The 26586-nt window shown below is 40.4% G+C and overlaps 1 protein-coding gene across 1 annotated transcript in view; it reads right to left on the bottom strand.

Annotated features, from left to right (window-relative positions):
* Positions 1-26586, bottom strand: part of COLEC12 (collectin subfamily member 12) — a 96475-nt gene that overhangs the window by 15975 nt on the left and 53914 nt on the right. The window contains exon 3 of the mRNA XM_069004569.1: positions 3222-3344. Coding sequence (XP_068860670.1) covers positions 3222-3344 — 123 coding nt within the window. The remainder of the gene's footprint in view (positions 1-3221; positions 3345-26586) is intronic.

Here is a 26586-nt window from a genome sequence, read left to right as displayed (position 1 = left end):
GTGCCCCAGGCTTGAATAGCCTTCTCCTTCCACCTTCTCCAGAAAAAGGCAAAGCAGGCAGAGCAGCTGTACTATCCCTCACAAAAGGCTACTCTGCTGCTCCCAACAATCTGCCTGCTCTTAAAAAGGCAAAATTGTGTATGTCCTAAACTTGTTTTTGGTTAGCTTCACCTTAATTCACAGCTTGGTCTCTCTGCATTGTCAACTCAATTTCTGACAAGGTCACAGTGGAAAATGTGGTGAAGATCCTCTAAAGGAAGCCAAAGTTTCAAGAAGTTGCTGACCAGAACAGTGAGAACTGTCTGCATCTAAGCCACTGCGACAAAATGTGCCATCTCACCAGGATGTGTTGGCCCCAGGTAATGGCAGGCAAACGATGTCTGGGAGACAGATAAAAGAAGTAGATGAAAGTCATGGTGGGCATTACTCAAGAAACTTAAAAACAAGGACTGACTAGAGAATAAAAACTACCAGAAATTCAAGCTGCAAGCATTCCCTTACTGGAACAGGAAGATCATTCATCTTCAGTAGACTAATCTGACACTGGCTGGTGCCAGAAAAATTATAACTTTGTATTTTTCATTTAATTTAATAAAGTATGTGCAAAAAATTACAGATTGCTTTATTAATGTTTTAAACAATAAACCTGCCTTGTTATTCCTTCATGTTTTGTTTCCTTGTTATTCATTCATGTTTTGGTTTCAGGTTTCTCCAACATACTATGTAATTTTTACCACCAGTTTGCAGGTTTGTTCTGTGTTGACTTTGCCTCCCATTAAGTTACTTTTTTGCTTGCCATATTTAATCCAGTGATTAGTAGTTTTAACATTTTAAATCACAAAGGATATCTAAATGCGATGTAGGAAATGAAAGTTTTAAAAGTAGTTTTGGGCTTTATAAACATAAGTGTGGGAGGCAAATTTAATGGAAACTTAGCTAAGAGACTAAAAGAATCCCTGATGCCAGCAGAATTCCTTCTTTCAGTGTAATATTGCAATAAAATAGACAAGCCAAACTCTGATGTAGAGAGGAGAGTTCAAGAACTCTATCCTTTTATTCTGAGTTTTGTTCTTTCTTTAAGGCCTAATTTCTTCTTAACAATCAAAAATATTGCAGTAATTCATTTGAATATATACAGTCAGCTGGGGTTTTACCTATCTTATGTTTTACCTGCAAATTAGCACGTAGGCACCATGAAGACAAAGCCCTTAAACTGCAGGTATAAAGTGCAAAAAATTAATTCCTGACATGACCATTTGTTCCTTGGTGTTACAGAAGGAATACCTTGAATTCAACAAGACTTTTGTCTCTTTGCCTCTTTCCCTTGGCATTCAAATGTTGCAGTCACCAAGATGGTGAGGGTGGAGCAGTGGTCACCAAAATGTCTTAGGGTCTGTGAGCAAGATATGCCTTATCCACCTTCCTACAATCCTTTTAACATTTATTTGTGGAAGAGAGATTATTTTGTCCTTGCCCTGGATAGCTGTGATTTGGTACTGCTAAGACAGAAAGACTCATCCCTGGTGAGTGATTGCTCATTCCCAGAAAGTTTAGAAATGAGTGAAGCAAAGATTGAGCCTCAAGAAAAGAGCAAAGCCTGGGGAAAAGATGGTGCTAGGGGCCCCCATGGAGAAAGAAGCTTGAAAACTAGATTGAAATGAGGAAGACAAACTCCTTCTACCAAAGTCTTGGACAGTTTCCTTATTGCTACTGCTTCCTACACACATGCAATCATTTGCCAAAGCAAGATAAAGAGCAGTAGTCCCTCCAACTTGATACGCTGATTCTGATGCTGAGTGAGGTCTGACTCTTCTGGTAAGCCCCAGAACTGACAGCTTTATGTAAAACTCTTGAGGGAAATTCTGCTAAATCCCAGTCATTTAGTGGCTGAGTTAAGTCTGGAAAGATCTCATTCTCATCTGATGTAAGCAGATCTCTCCAGTTTTATGTCTACAAAAGGCCTCCACTAATCCATATGATCAAATTATCTTCTATTTATAGATCAAGAACAAATTTTTGAATCCTGGAAGGTTTTTTGTCCCTCAAAACCTGACTTCCAGAGACCAGTTACTTCAGGAGATGTATTCACAAAGATTTACTGCATTTTTTTTACATTTGATGTTAATTTGCCACATTCTGTCTGCTTTATCATGAAACAGGATTATCTAAGTCTCTCTATCTGTTCCTCACATCCTCTCTTCTCTCTGGATAAATCTTCCATCTAAACCAAATAGCTTTAGTTTTCTCCCACTCAAAACTGTGCCAAATCCTCTTAAATAATTATTTATCCTTTCTATTTCTACAATTTCCTTTTCTTTCCCTGGCAAAGGACCAGAGGTGATGTCAGCTCTGCAATGAGCGCAGCTGTTGGCGGCACAGGACGCACTGCATGCTAATCACATGAATATTTACCCAGCTCCTTGGAGGGGTTTTGAAGCTACTCTCAGAGCCATACTCAGACAGGTAGTTTAGAGTTAGTTTGGTTTTCTCTGCAGCAAGCTGTGATGTCCTGTTATAATGCTCACAATGATGTTATTCACTTTCTTTTTCTTTCCAGAAATCCACACCTTATTTATTTATCTTATTATGGCTGCACAATAAGCAGGTATTTACATCAAAACATTTCTAAAAATGCCTAAGTGGCTACATTTAATTAGGATAAGGATTTATGGGAATTTTAAGCCATGTTTCCCAATGTGCCCAACCAATGACTTGCACAAATGAAATTGTCTCCATTACTGGGTTGCTTAACTACCAGAATCTTTGAAATTACTGTTAAAAACATCTAAGTGTCTTTGTTCATCACAATTATCGTGGATAGGCAATACATTGGGACATCCTGGTTAAATTTTTCTTCTTCCAGATATTTAAAATTAATATTGATACTACAGTTTGTTCCTGTGCTAAATATTATATTAGTAAGATATTCCTGTCTGCTGCATATGTTACACAGCTTTGAGTCTTCCAGTACTCCTTGGTGGAGGAATGATCATTTTGTTTTAACTTTTCTTTCAAATGTCTAATGTAGTTTCAAAATTTCATAGTTATTTGAAAGTGAAATTCTAAGGTTGCAGTTTGTTGTTATGTATGTACAAAAAGCCAACATTGCCCAGGTACTGATATTTAGGCGAAAATATGACAAATTGCCTGGCTAGCTAGTAAGCAACAATGCTCTTGGATGCTTGTCTGAAAGTGAAATGTTGGTCTCAATGCATACATACCTTTGTATCCCAGAATGGCTACTGTGATTGTTAACAGGGCACATAAAATATATAATAAGATGATGGAGAACTTCAGTGCCCAGTTATTTTTACACTTGGTACATTGGCTCCCCTCCTGAATACCTGCAAAAGAAGATTTAAAGTAATTTAAAACAATGGCAAAGAACACATTGCTGGGTTTAGCTCCCCATTTCCTTTCCTCTGTTTTCTAAAGAGCAAATTATTTATGTAAGCAGATGTTGTTTACATATGGGGTGCCTATTTGCCTAAGCTGCCAGGACAAACTTCAAGGTGGTTAAAACATCAGCTCAGTGAAACAATCGCTTTGGGATTTTAGCATGTGTAAGAGAAGTAGGTTCTGCTTCACTGGAAAACCTCTGGCTTTCCTGAGAGATGGCTATTTTCTGATTGTGCTAACAAGACTATGGTGAGCTTTGGAAATAAAACCTTTATTAGCATCTCCTCTGTCAAGCATCACACTGCAGAAGCTCTTTCTTAGCATTTGGTATCTCTGTGGGGGCAATAGGACACAATAGATGCTCTAGCAGAAGGAAAACACAGAAATAAAATAGCACTGTGAAAACCTGGTAGGAGTACTAGTTCTGCTTTGTAGCAATTACCACAGATAGTTACCATGCAAACACTTTCTTTCCATAATGAGAGAGACTTTTTGCATATTTTTGGGGGATGTTGGACAACACTATTTCCACAGAAAAGAAGGGGTGATAGAGCCATTGGTACATCCACAGAAAAAATGCTGGTGAATTTCTCTTTGTGGACAAGCTTGAGAAAAAGGGCCTCAAGCTGATGAGTGAAAACAGAGCTTTACTATTTTGTATTTGAGTGTTTTTGCAGAATGGCTTGCTATCTTTGAGTCTATTAGGGAAGCAATTTTTCCTCTTTTGTGCTCCTTGGGAACAACTCAAGAGCACTGGATGCATTGATTATTAATCAGAAGCACAAATGTGTAAAAACCTGAAAACTGGGCCAATGTGCTGGAACAAATGGGTGGGATTTGTCCGCCTTTCCAAGGTGCGTTAAGCAGGCCGGGGTTAATGTAATTTTCTGTGTCTGTCAGAAAATGCATTTCTTTGATATTTCACTCTATTTGTGTACTATTAGGGGAGTCCCACAGGAAAGCTTTAAGCTCTAATAAATTCTATGTACCAGATTACTTAACTAATCAAAACTTGCTCTGTAGCTTTTTATGAGCAACTTATATTTCCCCCAAGGCCTAACGCACAGATGATTTTACTTTTCCAAACTCATGACCTTCTGCAGAGTGGTTTTTTATTTCTCCTTTTTTTAAGAGAAAAGCACGGGCCACTTCCCCTGGGTTAATGGAGGGTGGGTGACCAACATAATGAGTTAAGTCAACTGCATTTCTCTCTCCAGTGACATTTTCCAATGCCTTCCTTTAAACCTAAGGAACTTGAAGGAGGAAGGATTACCATATTGGAGCAACTCAGGAAGAGTATTTATACAAAGTTTATTTGACAAGGCATTTTCTTCAATTCCCTCTGCACATATACTTGCTGTGGTTAAGGCAGAAATGCATCTTTTGCAGGTCTTTTCCACATTACATCATCACACATTTTTCCTAAACTTTTCAGGTGTGACATCACATTCTGTTGCCATGTGATGAAAGTGATGTCATAGATTTGGGTTCCTTGGGGTTTAGGCATAAGACCAGTTGGGAACATCTGGTTCTTTTTTCAGGAACATTATGGGAAAATGAGACAAAGGCTTGTAAGCATAAACTCAAGAACAGAAATTGCAGAGGGTAAAGGCTTCTCTCCTGCCTGTGAGCTGGGAAGGGAGGGAGCTGGCACAGAGACAGGCAGTTGCACAACCTATTTATTGGTGACTTGGATTTGGAAGGGTGGTAACTCCTGCACCACAAAAGAAAAGGTGAAGGGGTCCATAATTCAGTAGTCAGGTTTGCTTATGGATCCTGATACATGGGTTGGCTTGCTTTCTTTGCAAGTCTCAAGGAGTTTGCTGGTGAGGGAGCTTGAATTGCTGAAAAAGCAGGAAAGGGAAAGTGCAGTTTTCTAAAGGTTTGCAATAGGTATTCAGAGACTGACATTATTTCACAGTGGGAACTCGGTGTTGTCTGGACCACCATTTTTCTGGTCTTTGCTGGTACTAATGAGCTCACTGAGCTCCTGTGTCCTAAATACGAGGTTCCTTCCCTGAAGGGTTTAAAATTCAGATTCCAATTTGGTTGTCTTTGAAAGTCCCACATATCCAAAAACAAGCTGGGGGGTGGGAAGGGCAAATCTCACATCACATTCACTTTCTAAATCGGCAGATAACAGAAAGCTTGATCCTCCTTATTTTAATGTTAATTGAGGCAGGCCTAGATCCCTATCTGGTAAGAATGATGGACTGCAGACATATAAAACACAGAGAAAGGCAGAAGTAAAAACAAAGCCTTTGGCAGCAATTGCACAAAGTTAAGTTTCACTTGATAAGTGTCTCATATTAAGATTACTCATTTTATGACATGACCTGCTTTCTGTCACTGTTCTCTGGCTTCCTGGGTAGTGTAATGAGCTGAAACTTCACCAATGTCACTGGACGTACTACAGTTCAGCATCAAGCATCATGTATGTTCCAGTGCTTCATAAGGATCTAGTTTCACTTGTCTCAGCCCTCCCTACCTCTGGTTCAATAAAACAGCACTTCGGCTTTTCGGAACTTTTAGTTTCAGTGTATTTCAAACTGACATCAGAGCAGCACCCCAACGAAAGCCAGACCTTCCCATCCTTTAACAGTCCAGCACGGTTGGTATCAATAACACAGGCACATCATACTAAAACCATCATACAGGCTGGAGTGATTCCATTAACTGAGCTGGCCTGCAGCCTGCAACTGTGTATTGCATTCCTTGCTGGGGCTTTCTGCCTGTCAGCCTAAAACTACATCTGATTGCCAATGAACCCCTGCTACCCTCATCTAACATGACCTGTGTCCAGGACTGGAGTGAAAAGCCAGGGAGCTCTAACAGGCTCCCTTGTTTTCTTTCACCTAGGATGCAGTAAAGTCTTTCAGAGCAATTAAATTTGCTCTTTATTGCAAATATGTAGTGCTTAAGTCTGCTGCTAGTAACACCTGATTTTCTAGTTTACTAAACATATGAAAACTACTACAAAAATACCAAAGATATAGGTACCCCTTGAAGAAAAAACCTGGAAGCCTCAGTCTGATGTCCAAGCATTTAAATATGTCAGGTTATACGCAAAGGCAAAAGCCAGGAATGCAACCCTCTCCCTACAGGGACAAACTACAGCATAATCAGGGCTCCCCAACCTCCCCAGCACACACCCTGACTTCAACTTGCCACGTTGTTCTTCCCCACTACCTTGCTTAAGGATCATGGCCAAATACAATTGTTCTGATGTAGAAGATGCATTTAGTCCATGTTGTGAGGACACATTTTTATTGAAAGGTTGTTCTGAAAAGATGTGACAGCCAAAACATTAAGCAACAACAAATGGGAGACAATTAAAAATGCTTACTGTGATACACAAAACTCAGCAGGTTGGCATAAAATCATGAAGGTTTACCACAAAAGCTGAGCTGAGGCTAGCCTGAGCCTGGGCTCAGGCTTTAATTTGACAGAATTCCCACAATTTTATCCACTAGACTGCTTTCTGTCATGGCTTACACAAAACGCAGTGTTCTTCCAGGAGATGTATCACATCTCATCTAGAAAGCTGTAGACTAAATGGTTGGGGAAAGACCCTACACAGCCAATATCATTGACAGAACAAATGTAAAGCCTCCAAAAGGGCGTTCTCAGCTGAAGTCAGCTCTTCTCCATTTGTCAGTGATGCTCCTAGTGCAGCACACTCCTCTCTGCGTCCTGTACATGTGTTTTCAATGTTGGTCTGCTCCCAGATATTTGTCACTGACTTCCAAACTCAGGGAGCCAGGGTCACTTCCGCATGACGTGCATTGCTCACTGCCGATTTGATCAATGTTTAATAAATATCAGATGGGACACAATGTGCCTCACTGCACTGGACACATGCTTTTTTCCATTCCTTTCCCTGACTTATTTTAATAAGAGCCCTGGTTTTTCTGCCTCACTGTTGGGAAGACATCTGGCCAAACAGACAGCAGCTTAGTACAAAGAGATCCTGCTGGCTCACATGCTTTGGGGACCCCCTTCTCTGCAAACCAAAATGGTCACAAAAAATATGCAAGTGAGACATCCCCCTGTTACCAGGCTTTGTAGTATTTGTTTTTATAGCATTGCATTCCAGTGACTGAAGTCTTTGTTCTCATGCAGGGGGTATACATCTGCAGATTCCTTTTGGGCTCCAAGAAGAGGTTTTGCTGAACGAAGAGCTGGGCTTTTGGGTTTTTGTTTGTTTGGGGGATTGTTGTTGTTGTTGTTGTTTTGTTCCATGGTTTTAATGGGAGAATAAATATCTTTGCTCTTTGTAACTGCCTTACAAAATGCCTGACTCCTCAACTGTATTATGCTTCAGGAGCACATCTTTGAACACTGGAAAATGACATGCACACACATTTTTTTTCCTGAGTATTTCTTTTGGAAGTATTTGCCTCTGAGTTCTTTTCTTGGCTCTGGCTTCAGGATCATAGGTGGCCTCATAATATTTCTGCTAGCAAATCAATTTTGACAAAGATGCAACGTTTCCTTCATAACCCTGACAAGAAATGTACTGATAAGATAAAGAAATGCAGTGCAGGAAATGAAAATACATTAGTTTGGAGGGGTTTTCCCCAGGATGATTCACTGAAAAGAGATAACACCCCTTGAATTTCGGAAGGAAGACTGCAAACCTAGTTTGCAGCCTTCAAATGATTGTTTTCTCAAAGCTAATGTTTTCAAAACAGCAGTAGACCTAATACCTATATTCAAAGGAACCTGAGCAAACTATATACATCTAATTCAAGCCTCCTGTCCTGGAAAGTGCCCCTGCCCATGGCAGGGAGGCAGAAACTAGATGATCTTTGAGTTGCCTTCCAACATGAACCATTCTGTAATTCAGTGTGTAACTAGGAGTCAAATACTGAGAGATAATTAACCATGCAGAGTTGCAACAAGCTCCCAATGGTGTCTATCTTACTAGCAAAAGTAGGGTAGGTGATCCCACAAGGAATCAATCTCTAGGTTTAAATTTCTAAATGCTTTGAAAAACCCATCTCTAAGTGCTTAAATTCAGGCATCCAAGTGTAAAATGGTAGGTGTTTACTAATATGCATGACTAGAAATTATGGAAGTAAGTTTGTCTCATAGGAGAGAGAGGATTTTAAAATTCAGGCACGTGTGTGTTTTCATATATATACACAGAAACACACATTTGTGTTCAAATATATGGAAAAATATGTGTGTGTATGTTTTTTACAGAGAAGCTTTGGTAATGACAAAACTCCAGCATATTATATTAGCACAGTCTAAGAAAAAGCAGGCAACAGCATCTTTGACAACAATAACTTTGTATAGGTTTGTGATTACTGGATCCAGCCAGCCACAAAATCCACAGTGCGATTTTTGTCTTCTCTTTTGTATTGTGTCACAGGTTATTAACCTACCACTCATGAAAACATGATCCTTCATGAATGGTTTTGTTGCAGCAGGCAAAACTGATGATTTGATGGTTCCATATGCTGGCCTACTTCAGAAAGCAATTGCTCTTTATAATGGTCACAAATGGCAAACATTGAGACTGGTTCATGCCTTTTTAAATTATTGTTTTGAGATAAAACTGATGTCTTCTAGTTTAGAGTCTATTCTCACACTGTTAAAGCTACAATTTGAACTACACGTAAATAGATGCCCTACGTATTTCCTATCTAATGTGTAAAGGTCCACACCTCCTCCCATTCCACAGTCTTGGCAAGCCCTGTCTCCACAATGGCAATGGTCCTGCTCAGCCAAGTAGTGCAGTGCTGGCTTGTGGGCAGGTGGATTGCAACAGCCTGCTTAACTTAATGATGAGATTTTTACAATGCCATTGGAAAAAATATTTAGCACAAACATGCTGTCATTTGTTCTGGAATTTGCTAGTTTTGCTTCTGGTTTTGTAATCAAATAGGGATAAATGCCAGCTATGCTTGCTCTGAAAAAGTTTCTCGTTATTTATTAGGAAGCAATTAAAGCAGCTAAACTTGAAATCTAAGCAGTGGGTATGTACTCACCTAACTTGTGCCAGTTTTCCTATGCCAGGTGGAAAATCATGAAGCATGGCAGCAAGACACAGGCTGAAACAGCCACTCTATATTTCAAGTAAACACTGCAAGACACAGAGCTTCTTTCTTCAAAAATTAATAAATAAATGGACCCAACTCAAACCACTCCATCTTCACAGGTTTCTACAGTGTTCAGCATAATCTGATTGCCCTACTACACAGCTGGCAGCTTGTGCAAATAACCTCTGGAGAGAAGAAAACACCTCAAAAGCCCAATCTGAGAATTTGTGCCTCACAATGCTGCACAACCCCTACCAGGGCCAGTGATCCCAGTTCCTGTGATTTTATCCTGAACTTCACATTCAAGATTTCTAATTCACCTGGTGCCCTCTTCTTTCCAAGTGTAAGGTTGGGGAAATCCCTGGTATCAATATAGGCTGGGGCATGAACAGATCAAGAGCATCTGTGCTAAAAAGGACTTGGGAGTACAAGTCGAAGCTGGTGTACAAAAAGCTGGACATGGGCTGGCAGTGTGCTCTTGCAGCCCAGAAAGCCGAACGCATCCTGGGCTGCATCAAAAGCAGCGTGGCCAGCAGTGGAGGGAGGCAATTCTGCCCCTCTGTTCTGCTCTGGAAAGACCCCACCTGTGTACAGGTCTGGGGTCCCCAGCACAGGAAAGACATGGACCTGTTGGAGTGGATCCAGATGAGGGACATGAAGATGATCAGAGGGGCTGGAACACCTCTCCTATGAAGACAGGCTGAGAGAGTTGGGACTGTTCAACCTGGAGAAGAGCAGGCTTCAAAGGAACTTTATTATGGCCTTTCAGTACTTGAAGGGGGCTGATAAGAAGAATGGGGACAAACTTTTTAGCAGGGCCTCTTGTGATAGGACAAGAGGAAATGGTTTTAAATCAAAAGAGGGTAGATTCAGATTCGATAAGAGAATGAAGATTTTTACAATTAGTGTGGTGAAATACTGGAACAGGTTGCTCAGAGAGGTGGTAGATGTCCCATCCCTGGAAACATTCAAGGTCAGGGTGAACAGGGCTCTGAGCAAATGGATCTTGATGAAGATGTCCCTGCTCATTGAAGAGCAATTGGACTAGATGACTAACTTTAAAGGTCCCTTCAAACCCAAGCTGTTCTATGATTCTTGCAGCTATCTAATTATGTGAGACTTTCAGCTTGCATTCTAGGAGAACAGCAGATTCCTATACTCCTAAGAAATAGAAGTGGTGAGGAGTTGTTCCTTAAGGCTTAAGAAAATAGAGACTCCACCATTTACAGGAGTTTCATAATCTCACCTCTACAGAGCAAGTCTCAACACTGAGGGGGCAATGCTGGTGCTGGGGCTGGCAGGGCTCACCCTGTCCCTCAGCCCCTGAAGTGGAAGGGGTGCACTTTGTCCCAAAAGCCCAGGGTATTTCAGTAAACATGAGGGGTTTCCTTCTCTGGGACACCTTGGGAAAACCCAGCCCTTGATGATCTGCACACTGCAGCCTGAAGCTCTGCACACAGGGGCCGTCAAGCAAATTCTCCTCCACACACCAGACTGAGTCTGTTGGAGGCAGCGGCCACTTCCCATAAATCAGAATCCCACATCTGACATAATAAAGAGCCTCAGAGGGCCAACACTATTATCTCTGGAAAGCTTTCAGCCTAAGAAATACTTTATTCTATGTAATGTACACAAACCCTTTCATTAAATGAGGGGAGAACCCTCATCATCATCTCTCACTTATTTATATAACCCAGCCAGCATTTTCTCTCTGGCTTTGTTCTTCTTTGCAGCAGTCCAGACAATCACAATGAATTGTCAGAAATCCTAATTATACACTTCAACAACCACCACCATTTAATTATATACTATTACCAAACAATGTCCTACTGTGATTAAACACTAAATATTTTAATTGAAAGGATACAAAAAGCCCAACCACAACACAGGCTAAGCAAAGACTGCTGAGTATCTGAACTGTATGTTAGGCAAATATTATGAACAGAGCTGAAGAACCAGTATGGTAAATTTTATGAAAGATTATGGATTTGCAACAGCTTAAGGTCCAGCCATAACAATGCGGTAAGAATATCACACCAGCAGAGGGTCCAGCATCCCATAGGCTATTAGATTTAAAGACAAACTCAAACCAGAACAAACCTCAGGAAGTGCTGGTGCTTTTAAATAACTGTCTGGAATAAGAGAGATGCATCTGTCCTCAGTTACTGTAAATCAAGCAAGGGATCACTCAGTGCATGTCTCTGCAACTCAACCCAAAAATCTAATTAGGCTGTTCAAAAGATGAACTGAACTAGATGAACTAGAAAAACTAGAACAGTTAAAAGAAGATAGAAATTATGTATGAATTAAAGACCTGTTCAATGACAGGTAAGACAGCCATGATACATGACAGCAAAGCACCTCTCTCAAACTCTGTCTCAATAGAGAAGAATTTAGACTGACTTGCAAGAAGAAATATAGCCAGATCTATAGGGAGATCAAAGCCAGATCTTTTGTTTGGGAAACAGCTTCTTTAGACAACCTGAAGATATTCCGTTCAATGATTTAAGTAAAACCAGAGGTAACAAAGCTTTAGCGAAGTCATAGAAGGGATGTGTCCTTGAGAATTGTGCCACATGGCAAAGTAATGCCATTTTTGTCAAAGTCCAGGCCTTCCATTCTGAAATAAATATGCTTCATAATGAAACATAGAGCCTAATTAAGATTCTATAATGTGATGACTAATGTACATGATTTTTAATCTTAATTCAATTTACATTCAACTGAAAGGATGAAAAAAGGTAACACACCCAAAATGTACATTTTCCCTAACATTCTCTAATTTTGTAACACAGTATTTAGATGTTAGTGACCCTAGTAATGGTGTTAACTGGTAGGCAGAAGTGGTCAACTCCATACTTTGTGGCTTTTGAGATACATTTCTTGAAGAGAGCAACATGATCTCCTCCAGGGCTGTGAGTGTGGTAGGTGCCAATAGCCATGGCAGTGACACCTGTGCTGCAGGGCCACTCACCAAGGACATGACGAAGTCATCCAGAGCACAGGTGCAAAAACAATGCTCTTCACAGGAAGCTTTCACTGTTGCTTTACCAGTTTCTGCAACTTTTACCATTAAGGGCAATACTAAAAACATTGGATCACTGTTTATAGAACAAGAAACAATGGAAACTTCAGCTATGCACAACAAATCAACATTTCTGTATCCACTGATGTTGTCAGAAATGCTATTCCAGTTAACTACAGAAATTAAATTTTTTATGTGCCTTCACAAGTTAAATGGAAATATTTGGCAGCCATCTGTTCCATGTAAGTTTCTGTGCACACATGCACCCCTGACATGGCTGAGGCAGGTCATTCATTTAGGAGCAATGTAAAACACCATGTGTCACAGCAAAGTGTGCTTTTAAACTCTTGTAGCTCATACAAATCTAAACCAATTTTCACTCAGTAGTTAGAAGCACAATCAGCATGCCCTTCTCATCAGGATTTTTCATCTCATCTACTACCTAGTGGAGCAGAACAAAATAGAGTTTCAACCATATTTGATAACATAAAAACTGTATGTATCTTTTTTTTTTGTTAGGGAAAAATACAGGGATATTTTTATGAGGTTTTCAGAAGGAAAAAAATTGCCTGCTGACTATGAAAAAGTATACCCAACTTCATGCAGAAAATCAAACCTGGAGATGTATCTGGAACTACAAGTTTTGTTACATGTTCCAGCTGGAATGCTGCAATAAATCCTGGCATTAAAATAATTGAAAAAAATTCATCAAGATTTGACACCTCAAGTTAATGTATAGACCTTTATACACCCTTTTCTGGATTTAGTGGTAATGCTCCTGTTGCCTTCATTATGAACCACTCTAATATAAAAATTACCCTTTCTCCAACTGAAAAGTCTCTCTGAGGATATTATTTGGAATTTAAAAGACTAATGTGCACAAAAAAAGAAGAGGTGAAAGTGTTTCTATCCATGCTGGGTACTTAGCAGGTACATAGATCTCTTATTTAGAAGGTGACCCCAAAAATGGAGAGGACCACAAGGAAGAATGCAGTAGGACCTCAAAAAAAAGTGAGTTCAGAAAACAATAGGTATAAAGAAGCCTGCTCTACTCTTTTAGTTATGCAAATTGCCACTTCTGATTAGTCTTTTCCCTGTGATATCAACAATGCTTGGCTGAGATACCAATACTGAACTGAGAAGAAAGGATCCCCATAGGCACTGCACTGAACATAGCTCATGGTCACAAATCCACTGGCTGTAAATTCATTCCTAATCTCTTGAGGCTACATGTTCAGCTACAGGAGAGAAATTATGTCTAGGTATAAATGCTGCTCCTCTGGAACTGTGCTGCCTTACTCCCCTCAGCTCAATTGAGACTTGGCATTAAATCACCTCCAAAGGAGAGGAGCTGTCAGGCCCTGGATTTATTTTTCACCTCACTGGCCTTCTAAAACCACTTTCTAAAGGTAGGGCTTTTTCCACAGAAATATTGCAGGCTTGGTGGCAGACAAAATAAATCCTGTTTCTATCCTCCAACCTAATCAACCTCCCCCTCTGCCTCCTTTTCCAGAATCTTACATTTTCAAAGTGGAAGTTTTCCTCTGTGAAGCTGGATCTGTAGGTTAAGGAAGGATTGTGACCCAATGCAGCTCCCATCTTTCAGTCTTCTCATTCTGTTCTCCCCTTTTCCACCCTCTCCTGTCTGCTTGTGTCCTGTAGCATCTCTGACTCCTGAGATCTCCCTAACCCTGGCTCATTCACACCTCACTAGCATCCAATTTCCTGCATAAAACGAAGACTTAGGATGAATTCCTCAGTCAACCAGAACATTTTTTTCAAACACTTGTGTCAATGTGTAATGACTGTGCAGTGTAAGGAGCAAACAGCCCTGATAAATGGATTTTTTCTACTTCATATCATCACAGTTTCTGGGATTTTTCCTTGCTTAATATTCACCCTTATCGAGAGAGGAAATTTTTGTTCCGTAAATTACTACAAGAAATTTCTTGTACAGAGGTCGGAGTGTGGTTGGTGAATGTAATTCCCTCCTAAGAAAACAATAAGCAAATTTGCACTATCTTGACAAATGCTGGGAAAGGATGAATTAAATCTGCTTGTTACTAGTGAGGAAAAGCCATGCAAAAGGGCATACAGTGCACCACAGTTGCAAAGATAAGGAATTAGCCAACAATTAGACAACAAACATATTACCTGCCTACATAGCACCTACCCTGCTGCCTTCCTCATGTCAACGCAATCACTGTATTAAGTAGGTGAAAACTCTACTGCAATCATGAAAATACAGAAGCTGACAAATCCATTAAACATGAAAACATTTGCTACACTTTCAACAGAAACAATAACAATAGTAATAACACCTGCAAAAATAATTATTTTCCTGAAACATATATTCCTTGCTACAATCCTTTTCTTGATAGCTTATGAAATCTTGGAAAACCAAGTCTTTGCAAAATACTTTTTAATGGAGCTTGGGAGTTTTAGCCTCTCTGTCTTCAGAGCAGTACGAGGGAAAGGCAGCTGCCATGAGGTCAGGGTCTCCTGAGATCCCACATCCACAGATGAAGGACTAAAAATCTCAGAATCACAGAATCATTTTGGTTGGAAAAGACCTACAAGTTCATTGAGTCCAGCCTTTGACCCATCTCCACTTTGTCAACTATACCACGGCACTGAGTGCCACATCTAGGTGTTTCTTGGAAGACTTCCAGGGATGGTGACTCCACCACCTCCCTTGGCAGTCCACTCCAATACTTGACAACCCTCTCAGTGAAGAAATTCCTCCTCATGTCCAACTTGAACCTCCCCTGGCAGGGGACATAGCTTGAGGCCATGTCCTCTTGTCCAGTCACTGGCTGCCTGAGAGAAGAGACCAACCCCCAGCTGGCTACACCCTCCTTTCAGGTGGTTATAGAGAATGATAAGGTCACCCTTGAGCCTGCTTTTCTCCAGGCTAAACAACTCCAGCTCCCTCAGCCGTGCCTCATAGGACTTAAAAGTCTGTTAAGTCTGATTTAAAGTCTGACTTAGGTCAAGACTTAAGTACGACTTACTGGTCTTTAGTCTGGTAAGACTCAAGTCTTACCATGCATTTCAAGCTCATTGCTACAAGCTTTATCAGGGGATTGAGGTTGACAGTGAAAGGCTTAAACAGAAAAAAATAATTTTCTTAACCAGAAGACTAAATAAAAAACGTAGAACTTTTCACTATAAAATCTATGTGCTTTAAGGGAGAGAAAATCCCAGGGAATTTTAATTAAGAGACAGAAAGCATAATATAAATCTATAGTTACAAGTGGGAGTTTGTAAATTTTAATTCAAAAAATTGTAAAGGAGACCTTGTGGGTTTTTTTTTTTTTCCCCTAGTTGACACATAAATATGTTATTAAAAGTTCCTGCGAAAGGTACAACCCTATGCAATAAAAAACCCCAAACCCAAAAATTAGCTTGTGCTTCAGTGAAAGCAATCCCAAAGTAACTGAAAATTTGGAGGACAGCTATTCAGGGAAGAGGGAAGAAGGAAACTAAGTGAACTCAAAACAGTCAAGATGTCTAAACTCATTCTGAAAAATTATTCTGCCTGAAGTTAATGCCAAAGACTTTTGGACTGCAAACCTACACGTCTGCTTTAGAACTTTCTCACTGGTTTCCAATGTTCTTCTACACTTGTAACTTTATCACACTTTTAACTTTTTTAAGAATGTTGAAATTCTCAAACAATGGCTGTAATAATCAGTCTCCTTGTTTCAATATGATATACCACTAAAAATACAAGGAAAATGGTCCCTTTCTGTAAAAGGTGGAAAGAACTTAGAAAGCTAATAGAATTGACTGTATTTGTGTCAAACCTGAATTTGCTTTTTCATTCTTGTTTTTTTGCCAAACACCAAGATTTATTGCTCCTTGAAGAAAAGAAAAAAAATACTGAAACAAATCTGGGGTCAATATTTGACTTCAGGGTCAATATATCTTGCCTTTTCACTCTCAAAGAAGTCAATATCTGCTGTTATTTATGCCATACTCTGCAGCTGCTCTTTTGAACTCCAGCAGAGAAATACATCACACCCTTGACCCACAGCCTTTCCAACTAAGTGTGGAGACACTGTAATTTATTTCTTCAAAGCAAGTGTCAAATGTTTTTAGCACTAAACTGCACTAAACACTCTTGTTCCTTATCACAATTTCAGTTACACAAGTGCAACCTCTCTCTCTGGCTTCCACACTTACATGCAATTTACATCAGTGCAGGTGTATCACTCAGCCAGGGAGATGGAAGATGTTTTTTATTCCATGTCAAGCTAAAAGCATAAAACAGAAGAGCAGGGGAAGCTGCCACACTGGCAGCTCAGTGGAAACTTTATATTAAAAAAAATTAACACACAGCACTGTAATCTGCCTAAGGAAAATCCAATAAAATACAAAATAACTCTTCCTTGTGTCTTTGGAATCCACAGGCACTTAGTCCCTGTAGTGCTCTAAGATTTATAACTAATAGGCTGAAAAATAATTTTCACGTATTAAGAGTAAAAATATTTTCTAAAATTCTGTTTCTCAGCAATTTTATTTGACTGAGTACATTTATTTCTTGGCTAGTTCCTTGTATGGTTAAGTTTCAGTCCAGTACAAATTTTTTCCATGGCTGAACTACATCCTCCTGAAAAGCAGAGCTGGAAATGTTGAAAACCATAAACTATAGCTAAAGGCACACATCACAAATAGGATCATGAAAAGCAGAGTTCTCAGTGTGAGCAGAACCTTCTTTTTCAATGAAATGTGTAGTGTGTTTGTTAAGCACACTTTATACCTCCTCATACTCTGAATCTTACTCCAGCCTCCAAAAGGAAGAAATGTTTGAACACATAAGCTGTAGCCTTTTCATGTAAGAGACTAAGAGTTTTCACTGCTTTTCATGTTCTTCTTGTTCCATGTTTCTTTCCCAATCCACAAGAAAAGATAGCATCTTGTTTGCTCATTTGAGCAATGCACCACTCTATTTAAATAACTTAGACAAGACTTTCTTTAATGCTGTGAAAACTAAGAGTTTAAAAAATATTTTTAAGGAGAATTAAGGTATTCAGTTTTTTCATATCCTACTATATGAATACTATATTTTACTGGTGAGATAAATGTCTGTAAATTTGTAGATGAATGGTGTTGTGCAGTTTTGCACATGACCCTAAAATAGATTAAACTGCTTGATAAATGTCCTGGTAGTTCTTGTGCCAAAAGATGAGAGAGGATATGCCCAGCAAGAAGTGTAACACCTCTGTAGAAATTGGGAAGCATAATTTGTTATGCAGGTTCTTCTCTTTTCCACTTCTTGTTTTGCTGAGTGCTTTGTCAAAGAAATTTAAATGCACTTACAGAAATTTCCTCTAAGTGTTCTGCCAAGGTGCATGAGCAAACTCAGGTCAAAATTTTACTGTACATGGACAGAAGCCAGAGGACAGAAGAGCACTTAATTTTTAATCATTATTTCATTAGTTAGTAAACTGCTTAGCTGCTCCATAGTATTTTGGATTGTCTGAAAATGGCATACAGCTTTGTGGGAAATCCTTCTTTGGCCTCTCTCAGCCGCAGACACAAACCTTACAGGTTTCCCAAGGGAACACAAACCTTAGTGCATAACTAAACATAATGATGAGGTCAGGGCAGCCATTTAAGCAAGCTGAGTCACAGGATAAACTGGGACCACATACAGGAAAGTGAATATCAGGGTATCCAAGAGTATGGTGGAAACAAAATCACAAACCCTGTGTGCTGTGAGTGGAGAGCAGTGGCTCCAAAAAAGGTAACGAGTGAGATGACAATGAAGGCAGCAATGAAGTCCCACCATGATGTTAGGGACAAAAAGGCAGAGCCAGCTTCTTGGCTTGCTGCAGTGAGCGGGCAGCTGGTCCAGCCTCGAGCACTGCAGCACTGATGAGAACTCAGCTCAACACAGGGACTAGAAAAGCCCAACTCACTGCTGTGGCTTCCAGCCTTCTTATGCTGGAGACAGTACTTGGAGGCTGGACAACCTTGGACCAGCTCTACAGCTCAGGGCCAGGCCACTCATTCAAAGACCAAGAGAAAAGGTCTCCTGGAGCTGGTGACCAAGAGCAGCTCCTGATGGAGTCAGGAGTCTTGAGGGCCACTGGCTCCAAGGTAGCACATACAGGGGGGAGCTGCTATTGAGCTAATGACCCTAATGTCCCTAGTGGGGAGGCTGCAAGTCACACCAGGTGTTTCCACCACTGTGAGTCTTACCAGGAGTCCGGGGTTTACAGTGAGAGGCTTAAATTGAGCCAAATGCTTTTCATACTTGGAAGAAAACAGTAATTAAAAGAAAGCCAGAAGACTTGGCTGCAAACTTGGGTGCTTCACTAAAGGGCACTTTTATGAAGAGGTAGGAGTAACATACACTCCTGGCTACAAGTTGGAGGTAGAGACTCTTCTTGGAAAAAAAGCAAAAATTGAAGCAGTGGGGGTGATTACAACTGGAACAAATTACCATCACAGGGGATTCCCTGTACTTTAATGCCTTTAGATCAAGCCCGACTCCTCATTTAAAAGATATGCTTTAGCCAAAAACAAAGTCATTGGATTTTGTACAGGAGTAACTAGATAGAATTGCACAGCCTATCATACACAAGAGGTCAGAGCAGTTAAGTGCTTTGGCTCTAATCCCTACATGTGGAAATACGTGTGTCTCTGCTCTGGCCTGCTGCACAAAAAATATATGTCTCATGGGGAAGTTCACAGTGATGACAAGATGCCTCACTACCCCTAGGGGGATGTGTCTTTCAGATCCAGCTGAGCTCAGAACTAAAACAGGGAGTGGGCAGCTAACCCTCCCAGATTTCATGGCACTGGATGGAGACAGCAGATGATAAGGTTCAGTGTATGCTGGAACACAAGAGGGTTTGGTGTTTTTCTTTTACAGCAGGTAATAAGTCTGTTCAAGAAACAAAATAAAGTGAATCCAAAGGAATAAAGGCTGGAGGTTAATTAAAAGCCTACTTCTATTAATACAGGGGGAGAAACTGCTCAGGGATAGCTCATTATGTTGAATCATGGGCCTCTAATACTGCCAGAAATTGCTAAGAGCTTTGGTGAGTTATCTTTGACCCGGTTTGTTAAACAAAACTGCTGTGTTGTTGCTTTTCCCAAGAGTGGGGACAGATATCCACCTTGGGAGGCAACAACTAAGTCAAGTATATGTCTCTTATGTAGGGGTGAAAGGTCACATTTCTCATCTTGACCCCTTTTTCTTTTTTTTCTTTTCTTTTTTTTTTTTTTTTTTTTTTAAAGCTGGTTCTTCCAGTCTACAGGACTTGGAGCTGTCAGCCAAATTCTGGAGGAAAACTCTTTGCCAAAGTGCAACTTTTTCCTTGAAGAGTATAGCGAGTATGGAAAAGTACAAGGGAAGAACAACATTTCGGTTGATTAATACAGCTTGGGAAAACATAATCATACTAAATTTTTACTATTTTTACTAGTATGATTTACTGTTTAAATCAATGAAAATTTGCTGTTAATGCTAGTGACTACTAAAAAATCACAATATGGAAAGTAAGGATTTAGGATCAGGACATGAAACAGAAGCATTATCTAGAAAACCTAAAAGGGCTAATTTGGACAGGCTTGTAGAAGCTGTTTACTGAAGTACTACTTAAGATAAAGTTCACTTGACATTCACAGAAAACTGAGATCCAGCTGGTCCCTGCAGTCCCTATCCTGAGCATCCTTTCTGTTGTATTTGCACCCTTACTTCCGTAAATAAGTTAAATACTGCATTTTGGGACAATTCAGTTGCAACCAAAAAAGGATATTGAATTATATAATAAATCAAATACTGGAAGATTGCTAGAAGACAGCCATGCATGAAAGCTTAAGCATTAAAACCAGCTTTCTTGCAAACTTTCCTTTATCCAAATCTGCTGGGAAGGTTCCTGGAACTTGCAAGAGAACAGAGACAGAAATGGTGGGTTTTTGTCAGCTTTTCATGGCATAACGGGTAATCAACATATCAGCCTTTTACAGCCAAGAAAGCTGCCTCCCTCTGAGCTGTAACTTGAATCATTCCCCATGTTAGTCACAGCTGGGGGCGGCTTGTGCTCTGCTTCCAGCCACTTCCACACTGCTGCGCTGGGGGAAGTGGTAAGGGCGCTTTTGGGAATCTGCAGCGTGGCAGGGACCCTGTCATGGAAGGGGGACAGTCACTGCAGAGAACGTGTGGCCACCTTTGCTTCAGGGCACTGCTTGAGGGATGTTCACACTCACGCTCAGTTTTTCTGCAGCCTGTAGGTGTGTTACTCTTTCAGCACCTTTTTCCAGCAGGCAGCAAACTGTGGAAGGCTGAGCACCCAGATATCCTATAGTATCCAGTCTGACACTTATTAACCACTTATGCCACTGTAATACCGAGGGTGCTTCTTAAATGAACACTGTTGCATTTCAACAAGGATGCTTAATGTGTTGCAAAAAGGAAGACTGAGAGCCTGTGTCTTCTTAATTCATCTGAACAGTGCCTGGCAATCTTACAAAGTGAAAAAAACCCCATTGCCTCAAATTTTCATTAAGGCTCAGTGTTTAGATTCAGTGTCAGTTCTCATTGACTCATCCCGTCTTCAACATAAATTGCAGACTAATCTGTTTTACTTTCTTACACCAGTGAGGCCAAATTACCTTTGTACCTGCTCTGTTGGAGCCTCACAGAGTTAATGTCATGACACAGATAAAACTCAGCCCACAATCTGGTGTGCTGACTGATGTCCATTCCCTGGTTTTCCACCCTTTATCAAAAGAAAGAGAACAGCCCATCCTTCAGCTTTGTGTGAAAACTAGCAAAGACACAAGTTCCAAAATTTATATTTTTACTTAGCTTGAGACTCTTTAGTGAATGTACATTTATTTTAACAGATTGAATTTTCTTAGCAGCTATTACAGACTGAAACTCGGCTCTAAAAGATTATTACCATGATTAAGACAATTTTCTGTAGTGGAAATTCACCTCATAAATGAAGTCTGGTATTCATATGGCAGCACAGATGCATCAACTCAACTTGCAGCTGTAGGCACTCAGAAAGCAGCAGAATTTGTCCCTAAATCTGCAACTGTTTGATGAAAAAATGAACATATTTTGACTTTCAAGTGAACAGATTATTGGAAGATGTTTTCTAATACAGAATTTCAGGATATCTAGTACAAAACACCACTGCTCATAAAAATGAGCAGACAGTGGAAATGAAAAGGTTTTCCTAGTTCTGTCTGCATTGCAATTCTTCAAATATATGTTCTTCTGCCTCCAACATGCTGGTCAGCAGGACAAGCATTTCTTCAGTATTGACACACCATTCGGCTCTACATCGAATATGGAAAAGAGTTGGTTTTGCCCCACAGGAATGTAAAGCACTTCCAGGTCCAGGGGAGTTACTAAATAAACAGCCTACATTTCAAAATTACCTGGGAATTCCTGCTGAAATTGGGGCCATTCATCAAAGAGACAGTTTAACATTAAATACCTGGGTAGAAGGTTAACTGAAGTTGCTGGCGGTTCATTCTTCTGAAATCTGGTCTATTATTACGATATAGTCGAGGTCTCTGTTTTGAAGACTCTAGACTAATCCCACTTATTTACTTATTTTTGTCATTCAGAAAGTGGCTGAGATCTTGATTTTGACTTACCAGACAGAATAAGACCAAAAGCTCTAAAAAAAGAAGTTTGTCCAAAATTTATATTTGGGATGAACATAGAACTCACAAGAAAAAGAATTCTGTGATTCAGTGACCACAGAAAACAGAAGATTTTTCCCTGTAATTATGACATTTTTTCCCAACAGAAAATTCTTTATTTACAATAATTTTTCCTCAGATTTAAATTTTTAGCATAATCCAATTTTCAGCCCTAAAATATGCCACATAGGCCATTCTGTTAAGCTTGATGGTGGAATTTTTACTGTACTATTTTGTATTTACACCTTTGCCCTCAAATACAGACTGCCAGTCATGCTGTCCACCTTAAATAGCACAGAAACAAAATTTGACTCCCATCAGGTAGTAGTTTGAAATATATGGTCCCTCCAGTGCAGAGATACACTGAGCAGAGTCCTAATTGCAGGTTTTCCACAGAATTTGCTGCTTTCCTGAGCAAGTTTTTTTATTTCTGAACCAAGTTTTCAACTCTTATATCAGTGTGAATCCAGGATAATTTCAGCATAGTAACTCTAGATCTAAATGGGTACAAGTGAAAACAGAACAGCACTAGAATATAATACTGCAATTAAAATGTTACTTGTTGAAACAGATTGTAGAAGCCATGTCCAAGATCTATGGTTTTGTTACTTTAATATATTTTGTGGGATATTCAAAAGCACTTCAAAAAAGGGGTCATCAATTCAGAACAAGAACTGTATTAAAAATCAGCTTGTATCTTCACAGGACCCAATCTTTCTGTAGCCCTTCCTGGTTCCCTGTCAGGGCAGTGCTTCCAGGCACACCCTCAAAAACTCTGAAAACATGCAATATAAAGCCTGGGCTGTGGGGAATAATATTAGGAGAAATTGATGCAAAATAGTCATTCTGCAAATTTACCATGCTCAATTGGGATATCTCCTGTACATAAAATTCCTGCTTTATGAAAGTGGTATATGAGGAAAATCTAAAAGCTCATTTAACAGTTTCAGGAAGTGATCTGCATTCAGACCATCTCATAATTAATACCACATAATTTACCCAAGTGAGGTTGAAGAATAATGTGATTATAGCTCACATGCCTCCATCCTGACTTAGCTTCCCTGCTACTCTGGTCCCAGGCCTCTCTCTTCTAATTCAGCTAGTCAGCTTGGTAGATACCAGACACTTAGGAACCAGGCTGGGATAAATTAGCCCTTTGAAACCAATTTGAATTTTAGCCAGATGAGGTAAAAACTGCGTGACTTGTGTTTTGCAAGAACCCACTACTCGGTTATCTCCAGTCTTCTCCACACTTTCCTATCTCCCCCCTCACAAACACCCTGAGAACTTTGCAGGTCTCTGATGCTTTACCTGACGTGCCTATCACACTCTGAAGTTCCCGTGGATGAACATATACACAGCTAGATATTACACAGTTCCTGTTGGTATCCCACCTCCTCAGCAATTCCAGCTGTCCCTGTGAAAGCTTGTGGGATGTGAGGTTAAAACTTGCAGAAAGCCTTCCTTTAGGCACCTACAACAAACTGTTAATTTTCCATGTTGTTTCAAAGGGGTGCATATCAACGATTCATTCCTTGCCGGTTTACAAATACATCTCAGATTAGTAACTCAGGCTGAGGCTGTCATTTAGTCATACAGGTTCTTTCTTTAGAAGTTTCTACAGTTAGCTTTCACCACACTTTTACTACTGAACGTTTGGACCCTAGGTTGGCCACCCCTAGACTCAGTCATTAAAATCCCTTTGCCACTGGATTCCTTACATGTTTTTCTGACCTCTTCCAGAGGAGCTCCAGGGCAGCTGCTACCTCTGTTTCCCCCAAGTGACTCCCTCATATTTCCTGCATCCATCTGCTATGTCCTGCTGCCCCATCTCCACAACACACACATGGGTCTGTCAGTAACTCCAGATGTCCTGTGGAGTCATCCTCCTCTAATGTCTTCTCACACCCTGGCCTTCCCCTCCCTCTTTTCACTTGTAAAACTTCTGATGCACAAGGGAATCTCTCCATCTCTCAAGAGCCAAGCAGCACCTGGTCCTTGTGCAAAGAGCCCCAAACCTGCTCCATCACATTCTTCCTCCTTTGACTCCCCTGCAGAAGTCCCTGGTGGCCCCAAGATTCAGTGGCTGCATTGCACATGAGTCTGCCACCTGCTTGTGTTCTGGGTCAGTTCACTGTCCTTAACCTGGAAGCAATTCTGGACAGGGACTGTACTGAATAAGTTACTGTCTGAATGGTGTGACCTAAAGTGTATTATAAATGACTTGGGGAGTATAGTATTTATAGCTGCTTCGTCTGAAGTCTGGCAGTGAGGGCTTTTGAAACACTCCAAAACAAAGTTTGCTAAAAACCCACCCCTCTAAACTTCCTCCTCTCTCAATCCCTGAAAAAGCAGGAGAGACAGTTAATCCACCCATTTTCATGGCAATACCGCTTCAACAAAGGCTCAGAGGAGTATCTGCCTTCCCCACATAGCATCGTGTCATGTAAGGAGGCTGTGACAGAAACAGATGTTCACTGTATATCAAAAGGAGGTTACCACCATGCTGATACACTTGTTATCTGAAGGCTGCAGTTGTCAGAAGTTTTGTACAGACTGCAAGCCCACCTGGCTATTGAATGAGGACACATCAAAGAGGCACTGAGCCAGAAACAGCCTGACTTGAAACCCGTGTTCAGCCCCACATTCTTCCAAATGGCAATATAATCTCCAAAAAGGTGCATGAGGATATGGAGAATATGTCTGTTCAGCATAAAATACCTGGCAATTGTGGTAGGTTCACTAGTCTGTGGGTCATGGCTGAAAACCCCACCAGAGGACACAAACTTTGGAAAATACAGAGGAGTCAGAACTACAAGGCAGCTCAATTGTGAGGTAATTGGTTTTGCTCATCCAGTACTGTCTTCTTTTAAAATATTGCCAACTAAATATAAAAGGCAAGAGCCCAGTCACGTAGGAGGGATAGGTGACTGTGTTTCAGCAAGCAGGGAAGGCAGTGTGGGTAACCACCAGAGCCTGACAGTAGGAAACCCTGTAACTGAGGAGAGAGTAAATGCCATAGCTAAGTCTGTAAGCAAAATTAGAGACGTGGTATAACTGTGTCTGGTGATGGTACTGGAATAGTTTATGCTGTTTCTGCATCTACTCATTGAACAACTGAAATGCAAAATTGAATTGGACAATACAGATGAAAGGATGATAAAAACTTTCCTTAAAATGAGGGGTTAAAGAAAATGTAACTTTACTGAGTTTATCAAAGATGAGGCTAAGCTGACTTATGTTTTGTTCATAAATGCAACCCCTTCTGACAATACATGGCTTTCAAATAGACAAAGACATGATAAAAGCCAATGTGGTGGACAGTGAAGTTAAACGTATTCCAAGTAGACACAAACAGATAATTCTTATAAGAGATGATGATTAACAATAGGAAACAGCAAAAAAGACAAACAGGATTTTCTGCTGCATGAAATGTTAAAATTAAGGCTGGGTGTCTTTTAATAAAATATGCCTTAGCTACAGGAAAAAAAAATTACGGGCATTGTTCAGCAATTCTGCTCTCTTGTATTTTGTAAAAGGTCAGGCTTCATGATCATAATGGTGCCCTCTAATTGTAAAGTTATGAGCCTATGCATTTTTAAAGCACTCTATGCTCTTGAAAACCATTAATTGCACCAAACTATATGACTATAAAAAGAGTTTTGATGGACAGGCTGAAGAGGGTATCTCACAACAGCCAGTAACCAGCTGCCTGTGCTTATGGAAACCAATTGAACAGCAAGGAGCAAACATGTAGATGCCCCATGGATAATTTTCTCAGCACACAGAGGCTGCCCGAGCCATGCTGGGATCTTCCTTGGGTAGAAGATCAGAAAGGAAAATATTACTAGTATGTCATGCTTATTCCCTTAATGCATTTGAAGAGATGTTTATCTGTTTATCAGTTTTCCTGTTGCACCAGGAAAGTCACCCCAGTCACCTCTTTCCTGCTTCTAGTACCTGTGCTTCACCTGGGACTTGTGTTTGGGAAGCCAGGTGTGTCAGGCCAGTCACGTTCAAACTGTGCCCAAAGACCTGGCTCTTTCCACCCTCAGACGAGGGGTGAGCTCCCACACAGGCATGTGCACCAGCAGGGTGCACCTTCAGCTAGGGAGCTCTTGTCACAGGAGGAACAAGTGCATTTCTGTTGGGAAACCTGGGACACAGCAGAAACTGAAGAGGCACCAGACACATATGGCAACTGATGAGCCCCAGTATGCTTTGGTGATTTCATTTCTCTCCCTCTCTGGCCCCTCAAGGAGGGGGGGGGGGGGGGGGGAGAAACTTTTCTTCTTCTTTTGCTGTTTCAGGAAAAAAACAAGTATTGTGAGGCATAAGGGTGAGCCATTTAAGAGGAAACTCCAAAACAACATACAGAAAAACTGCTTTAAAAAAAAATCCATCCCCACAACCATTCCAACATGTTTCAAAGAA

Source organism: Aphelocoma coerulescens, chromosome 2 (genome assembly GCF_041296385.1).
Source record: "Aphelocoma coerulescens isolate FSJ_1873_10779 chromosome 2, UR_Acoe_1.0, whole genome shotgun sequence".
In the NCBI taxonomy this organism is placed as follows: Eukaryota; Metazoa; Chordata; class Aves; order Passeriformes; family Corvidae; genus Aphelocoma; species Aphelocoma coerulescens.
Note: the sequence above shows the minus strand (reverse complement) of the source record. Positions and strands in the feature narration are given on the sequence as shown.